The sequence below is a fragment of the Schistocerca gregaria genome, chromosome 4 (genome assembly GCF_023897955.1).
Source record: "Schistocerca gregaria isolate iqSchGreg1 chromosome 4, iqSchGreg1.2, whole genome shotgun sequence".
In the NCBI taxonomy this organism is placed as follows: domain Eukaryota; kingdom Metazoa; phylum Arthropoda; class Insecta; order Orthoptera; family Acrididae; genus Schistocerca; species Schistocerca gregaria.
In genome coordinates, this window is record NC_064923.1 from 449362305 (window position 1) to 449375974 (window position 13670).

Here is a 13670-nt window from a genome sequence, read left to right on the forward strand (position 1 = left end):
AACCAAATAATTACAGGAAGAATGAAACCAACAAGAGCAGCAGCTGAATGCTGTAAAAACAGGTCAGTAATCTTACAACTGACAAAACATTCAGCAATTATTGCATTGCCCTTTTGGCAGAGGAAATCAAGTTTATATATCTTTGATACAGGAACACTGGCCTCAACAAATTGCACTGACTCCTGATTCTTTTCTGGCATAAAATAATAAATTCTAGACTCATCCACAACACCAGATCAGTAAAGCCAATCAGTTTGACTAGATACTCCTTGGCATGCTGTGTACAAGGCAGTAGAGATATCCCTGCTCAGGGTCGTCTGTCACATGCTTAAACAGTAATCCTCCTGGCTTTATCTACTGTGGAAGAAGTGTTCCTATGATGATAACACTGAAAGTTTCAAATGGTCTTAAGCATGCTCATTTGGGCTCATGTCAGCAGATACTGCAGGCTATTCTCTTCTGTTGATTCGTGGAAGATGGTGTTTACAAGATGGGTCTGATGTAATTTTGTACTGTCATCTTGAAAGACTAGCCCGTTGCTGAAATGTTGGCAGTAGGGCAGGATAATAGGTTAACAATCCAGTCATTGATAGTGCTCTAGAGGTGTGCAACATCTCACTACACAGCTCCTGAGATGTGTCTTGTCGCCGCCACACTGTTCTGACAGTCATCAGACAAATCCTAGACTCACCAGTGAAGAGAACCTAATGCCAGTGATGTAGATTCCACACCAGTAGTTCCCCTGCCCATCTTTTAGTATGCCACATTGCGGGGCAGAGGGGAGGGGGGACGGAGAACATCCTGCCCTCACATTTCCTCCACAGAGGCAGAATGCAATTCTGTTGCATTCTCCTTAGTGTTTGTCTAACCTGTAATTTGTAAGTAGCACTCATCTGCCGGGATTGTCGACCATGGGTGGGCACTGAGAAACAGATCTTCAATGTTTTGTATCTTATGATAATAAATATATGGTCCAGTGACACAGATATGGCATACACCAATTCAGCAGACAACTTCCCATGCCAACAATCATTCTCAGCAGAAAGTGACAAAACATACACAGTATTAGCTTGAAATGATCATTTGAAGCATCTGGACTGACTGAAAGGTGTATACAAGCTGCACTGTACTGTTCACAACTAGAAAAAAGTGCATGCTACTAAACTACCCTGACAATACAAGTTTACTTTTGCCTCCACTGCATGTGGTTGTACTTAGTGATTGCTTGTGAACAACACAGATTTGGGAAAGATACTCTGATACGAGGAACACAAACTTTGCAAAGTCAACTTGAACACTCAAATTACTGATCAAAGTGTTCTTTACCACCCTCATAACTTGCATTGTTCATACTTCTTTTACCATTTCTATGCCAGCCTGAGAAACTAGTGATTTTTGTTGTTGAAATGATTCCACCAACAAAGTGGATTTCCACAGTACTGTATTCCATACATATCGATTTATTCTTCAGCATACTGGTGTCATGACCACACATCAAGTTCCTGATGTCACTATTGCCATATGGAGCAAGATTTCCAGAGAATGTTCATTTTTCCATATTAGCTGCCCAGACAGCTGTGCGCAGTAAAGTGCTGCTTCCAGGATGGAGAGGAGTGCTGGCCTTGTATGAAGGGAAGGAAGATTAGGATTTAACGTCCCATCAACAATGAGGTCATTAGAGATGGTGCACAAGCTCAGATTGTTTTGTTAAGGATCAAAAAGGAAATCGGCCAGGCCCTTTCAAAGGAACCATCCTGGCATTTGCCTGCAGCGATTTAGAGAAATCATGGAAAACCTAAATCTAGAAGGACAGAGGTGGATTAGAACAAACATCCTCCTGAATGTGAGTCCAGTGCGCTAGCTACTGTACCACCTGGGTCAAATCTGCTCGCTGGTTTAATGTCTGAGGTTGGTAAGCTGGAGAGCCTGGTTGTGGTATTTAGGTGGTTTCCCACACTCCACTAGGTCAGGCAGTGGCAATTGTTTTGGCTCGAGGGCCACTTTATGAAAGCAGAAGTTAGCAGAGAACCACATCTTTTTAAAAAAAATTACATGCGTTAGTTGACTTTGCATTTTAAGAAAAGGTATAAATTTTTACATAAAAATTATGACTGTCTTGGAGTGAGGTATAAAAACCATGCGGCCCCCAACTTGCACAAATTCCACTTGGTGAATAATGGGTTGGTACCAATGTTCCCCCTCAATTACACAATGTACAAATGCTTAGAAAACGTTTGCTCACTTCCACATGACTGACCCAACAAGCAGACAAGTTGGGATGCACACAATGTGTCCCAGGAGGTATCGGAGTAGCGACAGGAAGGGCATCCAGCCACCCCTTAAGTTAAACATACGAAATGTATTAATATCCTTGCTAACCCTGTGCAGATGCAGGACAAAGGCACATGAAAAGAAGTAATTCATTTTTTCATATTCCCCTGACTTAACATCCATGTGTTGTTTTTCATTTGGACCAAACAGAGAAATAGAATCCTCACTTTTTGTCTTAAATTTGAAACAGATAATGTCTAGTTGACTCTGAAGGTTTGAATGCCCTGACAGAGATCGTTGCAGCAATGGAAGTATGCTTGTAACTTGGCTTAATCTGTATTGAAATGATTCAATAAACCGAAGTACAAATGTATATTATTGTATTTTTTAATATTCTGGTAATTAGTATTTAAAATTTGAAGGTACTAAGAAAATGAAAATCAGCATGTAGTGGTTAGTGAATTGATGTGATGTTGAAGTGTCAGAATACAAAACTGCAAAACTGAAAACAGCGCCTAAAAGATAAATTATTTCTTTCAAGCAACTCACAACAGAATGTGTTTCTGTTTTCATAAATATCTTTGCAAAATGCATGCCATGTAAACTATGTTTTGTTTTCACAGAAATCATGTTAGTGGGAAATAAAAAAGTGCTTCAAAGAAAACTGTTTCATTTATTAAACTCATGGCTAGTGAAAGGTGAGCAATAAAATCCCCCCATGGAGAGACTGATGTGGTAATGAAGGGAAACAGAAAAATAAAAGACAACAAATGCTCTCAACAAAAAAGCTTTCAATTCACATAAAGCTGAAGTAGACACAGAAATGTTAAATTATTGTGATTTTGGGCATAAAAATGGAATAATTTCACAGCCCTGGCACAGCACTTGAAACAACAAAATTTAATCATTTATTAGTGCAACTAGAGACATGATTTGTCAAAAACAGCTCAGATTTGTTTGTCAGTTCGAAGGATAATAAATATTCATTAGCTAAACCAAGACTGTTAACATTGTTCAAAGAGATTTAAGAGCATCAAATAAAAAGATTAGTTCATGAGCAGGAGTCAGTTGATCTAAAACAGTCATTTGTTCAAAATTAAAGGTTATGCAGGAAAAAACTACGAGTAAAGTGTTCCTTCAAACTTCATGTTAGATAAACTTCCTGACAACACTTCAAAAAGTTTGACTATTTCTCAATGTCATGTTAGATAAACTTCCTCGCCATACTGCAAATAGTTTGACTATTTCTGAAGTGAGTCTCATGACAGATGAAATGATGAAAATGTCCACATATTGAATTTTAGTCAACTCCAACACAGAAATTGATACTGTATGTAAATCGTACATTCTGGTCACATAAATTATGTGCACAAACTGACAAACTAGAGAGTCAGCTCAGAGAAAATGGGAATATGACAACATTCTTATAGAATGTTGTCATAGGTGCCAAATTTCTTTGTCATCCTTGACTTCTGTTTGATCTCAAGAACAAGAGACCAATTGATAACAACTCTTGGTTGAAATTTAAAGGGGACTTAACATGTGCTGAAGCAACTGAAACAGTTAATTTCTATCACACCTACCGCAAATTTCCTGAAATTTCCGTAGTTAATAAAACTCCAATAAAATGTTAAAAGAAGGAAAGCATCTAACGTCTCTCCAGTCTACTGTGTGCCTCATAGACTAGACCTACACAAACTGCAAATTGCGTAGCAAGAATTCCAGTGCCTGTTAAACCACAACATTATTCAGCCATCTAAATAGCAGTGGGCTAATCCTCTACTTATTATTATAAAACCAGATGTCAATTGTGTTTGAACAAATTACTGCTTTCTACATGCTGCACCCTCTAAAAGACTGCTAACCAGTTCCATGATAATGTTAACATGGGAATTTAAAATCTGTGCCTCACATGTTAAAGGATATTTTGCACTGCTATAGTGTAAGTATGGAAGCTATGGCTTTTGTACTCCATTTAATATATTGTACCTGCTCTTTTTTAAATTATTTTATTTTTCTATACTTTCTATATTTTTGAGAATAGGTCTGTTAAAAGCATACTATAAAAGCCAGCTTGTGGAAGAAGATAAGCATAAAATGGCAATACTGACTACATTGGCCCCTAAGAATTTCATACCACTTGGATTCAGGAATGTACTCATTACTTTCTAAAGGATTTATTATCGAGCTGCAAGGCTACCTGTTTTATTTACATACATGACATTTTGATGGTATCTAGTTCAGAAGAACACTTGCAACATATAATCACATTTTTTGAATTTCTTGTTCAATAGATATTTCCCCTCACTAGTCATTCATCCAATTTCAAATATCTACTTGATCAACACTTTCTGCCAACACATATCATGTCCCATTAACCTTTGCATTCAAACAGAAAAACAAGAAGATTTCAGGGGAAGTACCCAAAGCAAATATTTCTACTTCTGCAGTACTGTTGTATCAGCCATGTGGCTCCTCCATGATCAGTTTCATGACATGTATAGTGTAAGTCCTGCCAAGTTGTGGCCCTTGTGTAACTCTTGTACAAGAAAGAGGCCATATTTGTGTTCTTTGGACATCTAATGTAGTAAAACTTCCTCAACTAAAGATATTCCCTCAATGTTAGTTGAAATGGTCATCAGGAGCCAGTTTGGTACTCATTTTATGTTTTTACCTTTCTCATGAAGGAGAACTCGCTTCAGGAGTCATATACTGCTGTCCAAGTCGGAGGTCGTATGTCTTTGAAGACTTTTATACATTTGCTGTTAGCCTGAACTTCATGACATTTAACTCTAAAGCCTTCCTCTATTGTAAAGAATTAATGTTTTCTAATCTAGATCAGTGACAGTAGTAGCCTCACAGAAATGATCACGATGTTCTATTTCCTTGCAGTCAAATCACATTTCCGGCAAGCAGTTTGAATATGTTTGAGGCAAAACATTGTAACTAAGGGAAAATCATTTAAATACCCTGACACTATTAAGTGTGAAAGAGCAAAGTTTATAAAACATAGCAGCATTATTTTAAGGTAATAATAGTGAAGCGAACAACATGAAGATTTATAAATGTTTAACTTGTTTCATTATTAATTTTATAGTTTACTGAATATAACACAACACACATCACAATTTAATAACAAATTTTAGGCATTCTGCAGCACAGTTATTTATTTTACTACACTTCAGAAGAGCAGCAATCGTACAGGAACTCATCATTTATATAACACTGTCAGTCTGGTTTATTCAGCTCAAACTGACAAGAAATCTTGCATTCCTTTTTTAAAATAAACAATTTTAATATACTTTGTTATATACATGGATAGTACTCAAAACTTTTTTTCTTTTACCCTCAAATGAAATCTTTTATCTACAAACTAAAAACAAAATGAAATATTTTTAAATGTATTCAGAATATCGTGTCAAGCAGGTACTTCTTTCGGCCATCAACAGACAAATAACCAAAAATAATAGTGAACCTGTTGACTCTGAAATACTATTACTTCTACTGTATTAAATTATTTGTAGGTACAACACAAAGAAGAGGAAACAAAAAACCTGTACATCTGGATAATAGCACGTATAGCGACAGACCTTTGCTGTCATTAATTACGTGAAAATATTTTTTTATGTATGCAAGACATGATGCTTATTTATGTCCATTATCATTTTGGTAAGGCTATTTCTCTGCTACATATACACAAGGAGGAAATAACTTACCAGTAAGATGTGTGCATTGTTCGCATTAACTATTAATTTACTTGTTGCAATGACCAAAGCTTTCAGCAGTTTCATTACTGAGAATGATTTCGTATTATTCATTTTATTATCATCATCTAAAGATGTTGTACACTTCCATAATTCAGTCATTTTTAGGATGAGTGGAATATTGGAACTTTTGCTTATCTGGTTATCAAGAAGATGCGGAGCAGCTGACAGCAAATATAGCTGAAAAAGCAGAAACACAGTTTCAAAGAAAATGGATTTGATTTTCTTTTTTTTACATTAGCTCAAAGGAAGGTAGGAAGGCTAACATTTAACATCCTATTACTAACTGGAATTTGGTGTACATAACATAAACCAGTACATATTCAATAAGTGCTGCATCTAATGATCATGTCTGGCATCTCCACTGATACTCCGCCAATGTGGCTGCACCTATAATACAGTTACCTGCAACCGTGAGACACAAACCATCCATCTACGAAAGATCCATGGTTCATGGGAAGAAGAAGCAAGCTTAAAACTAATAAATTCTTCCTTATCTATATGCTAAAACAACATTAATTGTCACAGGACGTGGCTGAATGACACCATATATATATATAAAACAGAAAGAAACTTCCACATGGGAAAAATATATTAAAAACAAAGATTCCAAGACTTACCAAGCGGGAAAGCGCCGGCAGACAGGCACATGAACAAAACACACAAACACACACACAGAATTACGAGCTTTCGCAACTGGCAGTTGCTTCGTCAGGAAGGAAGGAAGGAGAGGGAAAAATGAAAGGATGTGGGTTTTAAGGGAGAGGGTAAGGAGTCATTCCAATCCCGGGAGCGGAAAGACTTCCCTTAGGGGAAAAAAACGACAGGTGTACACTCGCACACACACACACACACACACACACACACACACATATCCATCCGCACATACACAGACACAAGCAGACATATTTAAAGGCAAAGAGTAAGGGCAGAGATGTCAGTCGAGGCGGAAGTACAGAGGCAAAGAAGTTGTTGAAAGACAGGTGAGGTATGAGTGGCGGCAACTTGAAATTAGCGGAGGTTGAGGCCTGGCGGATATCGAGAAGAGAGGATATACTGAAGGGCGAGTTCCCATCTCCGGAGTTCGGATAGGTTGGTGTTGGTGGGAAGTATCCAGATAACTCGGACGGTGTAACACTGTGCCAAGATGTGCTGGCCGTGCATCAAGGCATGTTTAGCCACAGGGTGATCCTCATTACCAACAAACACTGTCTGCCTGTGTCCATTCATGCGAATGGACAGTTTGTTGCTGGTCATTCCCACATAGAAAGCATCACAGTGCAGGCAGGTCAGTTGGTAAATCACGTGGGTGCTTTCACATGTGGCTCTCCCTTTGATCGTGTACACCTTCCGGGTTACAGGACTGGAGTAGGTGGTGGTGGGAGGGTGCATAGGACAGGTTTTACACCGGGGGCGGTTGCAAGGGTAGGAGCCAGAGGGTAGGGGAGGTGGTTTGGGGATTTCATAGGGATGAACCAAGAGGTTACGGAGGTTAGGTGGACGGCGGAAAGACACTCTTGGCGGAGTGGGGAGGATTTCATGAAGGATGGATCTCATTTCGGGGCAGGATTTTAGGAAGTCGTATCCCTGCTGGAGAGCCACATTCAAGGTCTGATCCAGTCCCGGGAAGCATCCTGTCACAAGTGGGGCACTTTTGGGGTTCTTCTGTGAGAGGTTCTGGGTTTGAGGGGATGAGGAAGTGGCTCTGGTTATCTGCTTCTGTACCAGTTTGGGAGGGTAGTTGCGGGATGCGAAAGCTGTTTTCAGGTTGTTGGTGTAATGGACGAGGGATTCAGGACTGGAGCAGATTCGTTTGCCACGAAGGCCTAGGCTGTAGGGAAGGGACCGTTTGATATGGTATGGGTGGCAGCTGTCATAATGGAGGTACTGTTGCTTGTTGGTGGGTTTGATGTGGACGGATGTGTGCAGCTGGCCATTGGACAGATGGAGGTCAACGTCTAGGAAAGTGGCATGGGATTTGGAGTAGGACCAGGTGAATCTGATGGAACCAAAGGAGTTGAGGTTGGAGAGGAAATTCTGGAGTTGTTCTTCACTGTGAGTCCAGGTCATGAAGATGTCATCAATAAATCTGTACCAAACTTTGGGTTGGCAGGCTTGGGTAACCAAGAAGGCTTCCTCTAAGCGACCCATAAATAGGTTGGCATACGAAGGGGCCATCCTGGTACCCATGGCTGTTCCCTTTAATTGTTGGTATGTCTGGCCTTCAAAAGTGAAGAAGTTGTGGGTCAGGATGAAGCTGGCTAAGATGACGAGGAAAGAGGTTTTAGGTAGGGTGGCAGGTGATCGGCGTGAAAGGAAGTGCTCCATTGCAGCGAGGCCCTGGACGTGCGGGATATTTGTGTATAGGGAAGTGGCATCAATGGTTACAAGGATGGTTTCCGGGGGTAACAGACTGGGTACGGATTCCAGGCGTTCGAGAAAGTGGTTGGTGTCTTTGATGAAGGATGGGAGACTGCATGTAATGGGTTGAAGGTGTTGATCTACGTAGGCAGAGATACGTTCTGTGGGGGCTTGGTAACCAGCTACAATGGGGCGGCCAGGATGTTTGGATTTGTGAATTTTAGGAAGTAGGTAGAAGGTAGGAGTGCGAGGTGTCGGTGGGGTGAGGAGTTTGATGGAGTCAGGTGAAAGGTTTTGTAGGGGGCCTAAGGTTCTGAGGATTCCTTGAAGCTCCGCCTGGACATCAGGAATGGGATTACCTCGGCAAACTTTGTATGTAGAGTTGTCTGAAAGCTGACGCAGTCCCTCAGCCACATACTCCCGACGATCAAGTACCACGGTCGTGGAACCCTTGTCAGCCGGAAGAATGATGATGGATCGGTCAGCTTTCAGATCACGGATAGCCTGGGATTCGGCTGTGGTGATGTTGGGAGTAGGATTAAGGTTTTTCAAAAAACATGGCCAGCTGCACACATCCGTCCACATCAAACCCACCAACAAGCAACAGTACCTCCATTATGACAGCTGCCACCCATTCCATATCAAACGGTCCCTTCCCTACAGCCTAGGCCTTCGTGGCAAACGAATCTGCTCCAGTCCTGAATCCCTCGTCCATTACACCAACAACCTGAAAACAGCTTTCGCATCCCGCAACTACCCTCCCAAACTGGTACAGAAGCAGATAACCAGAGCCACTTCCTCATCCCCTCAAACCCAGAACCTCTCACAGAAGAACCCCAAAAGTGCCCCACTTGTGACAGGATGCTTCCCGGGACTGGATCAGACCTTGAATGTGGCTCTCCAGCAGGGATACGACTTCCTAAAATCCTGCCCCGAAATGAGATCCATCCTTCATGAAATCCTCCCCACTCCACCAAGAGTGTCTTTCCGCCGTCCACCTAACCTCCGTAACCTCTTGGTTCATCCCTATGAAATCCCCAAACCACCTCCCCTACCCTCTGGCTCCTACCCTTGCAACCGCCCCCGGTGTAAAACCTGTCCTATGCACCCTCCCACCACCACCTACTCCAGTCCTGTAACCCGGAAGGTGTACACGATCAAAGGGAGAGCCACATGTGAAAGCACCCACGTGATTTACCAACTGACCTGCCTGCACTGTGATGCTTTCTATGTGGGAATGACCAGCAACAAACTGTCCATTCGCATGAATGGACACAGGCAGACAGTGTTTGTTGGTAATGAGGATCACCCTGTGGCTAAACATGCCTTGATGCACGGCCAGCACATCTTGGCACAGTGTTACACCGTCCGAGTTATCTGGATACTTCCCACCAACACCAACCTATCCGAACTCCGGAGATGGGAACTCGCCCTTCAGTATATCCTCTCTTCTCGATATCCGCCAGGCCTCAACCTCCGCTAATTTCAAGTTGCCGCCACTCATACCTCACCTGTCTTTCAACAACTTCTTTGCCTCTGTACTTCCGCCTCGACTGACATCTCTGCCCTTACTCTTTGCCTTTAAATATGTCTGCTTGTGTCTGTGTATGTGCGGATGGATATGTGTGTGTGTGTGTGTGTGTGTGTGTGTGTGTGTGTGTGTGTGCGCGCGAGTGTTCACCTGTGGTTTTTTCCCCTAAGGGAAGTCTTTCCGCTCCCGGGATTGGAATGACTCCTTACCCTCTCCCTTAAAACCCACATCCTTTCATTTTTCCCTCTCCTTCCTTCCTTCCTGACGAAGCAACTGCCAGTTGCGAAAGCTCGTAATTCTGTGTGTGTGTTTGTGTGTTTCGTTCATGTGCCTGTCTGCCGGCGCTTTCCCGCTTGGTATATATATATATATATATATATATATATATATATATATATATATATATATATATATATATATATAATAGAAAGAAACTTCCACATGGGAAAAATATATTAAAAACAAAGATTCCAAGACTTACTAAGCGGGAAAGCGCCGGCAGACAGGCACATGAACAAAACACACAAACACACATACAGAATTACTAGCTTTCGCAACCGATGGTTGCTTCTTCAGGAAGGAGAGGGAAAGACGAAAGGATGTGGGTTTTAAGGGAGAGGGTAAGGAGTCATTCCAATCCCGGGAGCGGAAAGACTTCCCTTAGGGGAAAGAAAGGACAGGTGTACACTCGCACACACACACACACACACACACACACACACACACACACACAATCATAACTGCAGTTATGCTTGTGTCTGTGTATGTGCGGATGGATATGTGTGTGTGTGTGTGTGTGTGTGTGTGTGTGTGTGTGTGTGTGTGTGTGCGAGTGTACACCTGTCCTTTTTTTCCCCTAAGGGAAGTCTTTCCGCTCCCGGGATTGGAATGACTCCTTACCCTCTCCCTTAAAACCCACATGGTTTCGTCTTTCCCTCTCCTTCCTGAAGAAGCAACCATCGGTTGCGAAAGCTAGTAATTCTGTGTGTGTGTGTGTGTGTGTGTGTGTGTGTGTGTGTGTGTGTGTGTGTGTGTTGTGTGTTTTGATCATATGCCTGTCTGCCGGCGCTTTCCCGCTTGGTAAGTCTTGGAATCTTTGTTTTTAATATATATAGAGGCCAACCACAAATTAGAACAGCATGCCACCCTCCACCTCAAAAAACTATCCAATCTCCTGGTTTCCCACCTCCGGAAAGGCAACTCACTCACCCTCCACAACCTTTCCAACAAACCTCAACCTCCTCTCATTGCACACAGACCCAGTCTCTCCCATCTACTCAATCTCCCACTTCCAGCTCCACTCCCCCCAACACCTCAATATTCTAGTCAACACAATCTGGAACCACAACACCCCAATTCAGTAGTTAACCTTTCCTCCAAACCCCTCTCCCAATCCGAAACCTCTGTCCTATCCAAAGGCCTCACCCTCAGCCCCACTCCCAGGTTCAACCAAACTGCCCTTGTCAAAGATTTACTGTCCTACACTCGTAGTATATACCAAGCGGGAAAGCGCCGGTAGATAGGCACAATGAATAAAACACACAAACAGAATTATGAGCTTTCGCAACCGGCAGCTGCTTCGTTAGGAAAGAAGGAAGGAAAAGGAAAGATGAAAGGATGTGGGTTTTAAGGGAGAGGGTAAGGAGTCATTCCAATCCCGGGAGCAGAAAGACTTACCTTAGGGGGAAAAAAAGGATAGGTATATAGTCGCGCGAGCATGCACGCGCCCACGCACACACACACACGCACACGCATATCCATCCATACATACACAGACACAAGCAGACATATTTAAAGGCAAAGAGTAAGGGCAGAGATGTAAGTCGAGGCGGAAGTGTGGAGGCAAAGATGTTGAAAGACAGGTGAGGTATGAGTGGCGGCAACTTGAAATTAGCAGAGATTGAGGCCTGGTGGATAATGAGACGAGAGGATATATTGAAGGGCAAGTTCCCATCTCCGGAGTTCGGATAGGTTGGTGTTGGTAGGAAGTATCCAGATAACTCGGACGGTGTAACACTGTGCCAAGATGTGCTCGCCGTGCACCAAGGCATGTTTAGCCACAGGGTGATCCTCATTACCAACAAACACTGTCTGCCTGTGTCCATTCATGCGAATGACTCCTTACCCTCTCCCTTAAAACCCACATCCTTACATAATTCCTTTTCCTTCCCTCTTTCCTGACGAAGCAGCCGCCGGTTGCGAAAGCTCGAAATTGTGTGTGTTTTATTCATTGTGCCTATCTACCGGCGCTTTCCCACTTGGAATCTTTGTTTTTAATATATTTTTCCCATGTGGAAGTTTCTTTCTATTTTATTCACATTATCATTAGTTTGAACCCAACAATTACGTTTGTTATTGTCTCTGTTGCATTTCGAAATCTTCTCTATCATCTTACTTTCTCTTTTTGTTTGTACAGGTAGTTTCACTTTGTATTCATCTTCCCTTTTTCCGTAATCTACCATACATTTTATCCTGCCTAATTATACTCAATAATACGTAATTTACTTCCAAAACATAACCTAAAAATTTTTAACACTTTCAACATAACCGCTGCTATAAAATCCACTGTTCCAAGTTTACAAACATTTCGTGTAAACTCGTGAATACTATTTCAGAGCTTCAGTTCCTTTCACCCATTAATCAACCATCTCAGCTATTTCCAACAACTTTCGTTTTATTTCCATTCCCGTTTTTCCCACATCACCGATCATTTTTTAGCAGGTTCCCACAGGTTTAAACATTATTATTTCTTCATCAAACAATTGTTAGCCTCATTCTCATAACATGCCAGTACACAACCAGTCCTTTGAATACATTTACACGCATATGTTTCGAGATTTTATTCGAAAAATTTTTTCGAATTTTATTTTTTCGGAAATTTTTTTTCGAAAAATTTTTTCTTCCACATGAGAAAAATATATTCAAAACAATTTTTTCGAAATTTTCCTGAATTTCCCCACCCTTTAACGTGATCTGGAGACAACATAACTACCTAACCTTTGCACCCATTGTTGTTCACCAACCTAAGTTCAGCACAGGATCAACATAGCTCATCTCAAACCAACACTTTTTCGACTTTTTTCACACCTTTATCTCTCCCTATATAAATTTCTATTTATTTTCACTTTACCTCATATTACACCTTTCCACCTTCTAATACCATGTCAACCTCACAACATCCCTACAACGATCCCATTAAATTTTATTTACATTCCCTCCAGAAACATGCCTTCACCCTAGCCAGATTACGGTCCCATATTTTATTTACTCAGGCTTGTCTGACATTTGGCATTGGCCCCAAAGGCCTCATACTTAAAGTTCCCATCTCTGGCTGCAATCCTTCTTTCCATCAGTCCTTATACCAGTTCCAAACAGCACAATCCATACCCCTCACCCGCCTAATCCTTCACCTATACATCGACTCGGCCAATGAACACACCCGTCAACTCCTATCCCAAATCAAAGTCCTCAATCTTTCCTCTCCCACATCCACACCGGCTGTACATAGCATCCTCCTACAGCCAACCACAAATTAGAACAGCATGCCACCCTCCACCTCAAAAAACTATCCAATCTCCTGGTTTCCCACCTCCGGAAAGGCAACTCACTCACCCTCCACAACCTTTCCAACAAACCTCAACCTCCTCTCATTGCACACAGACCCAGTCTCTCCCATCTACTCAATCTCCCACTTCCAGCTCCACTCCCCCCAACACCTCAAAATTCTAGTCAACACAATCTGG

At 41.9% G+C, this 13670-nt stretch overlaps 1 protein-coding gene across 1 annotated transcript in view; it reads right to left on the reverse strand.

Annotated features, from left to right (window-relative positions):
* Nucleotides 1–13670, reverse strand: part of LOC126267459 (uncharacterized protein C1orf112 homolog) — a 127059-nt gene that overhangs the window by 9605 nt on the left and 103784 nt on the right. The window contains exon 12 of the mRNA XM_049972729.1: nucleotides 5988–6215. Coding sequence (XP_049828686.1) covers nucleotides 5988–6215 — 228 coding nt within the window. The remainder of the gene's footprint in view (nucleotides 1–5987; nucleotides 6216–13670) is intronic.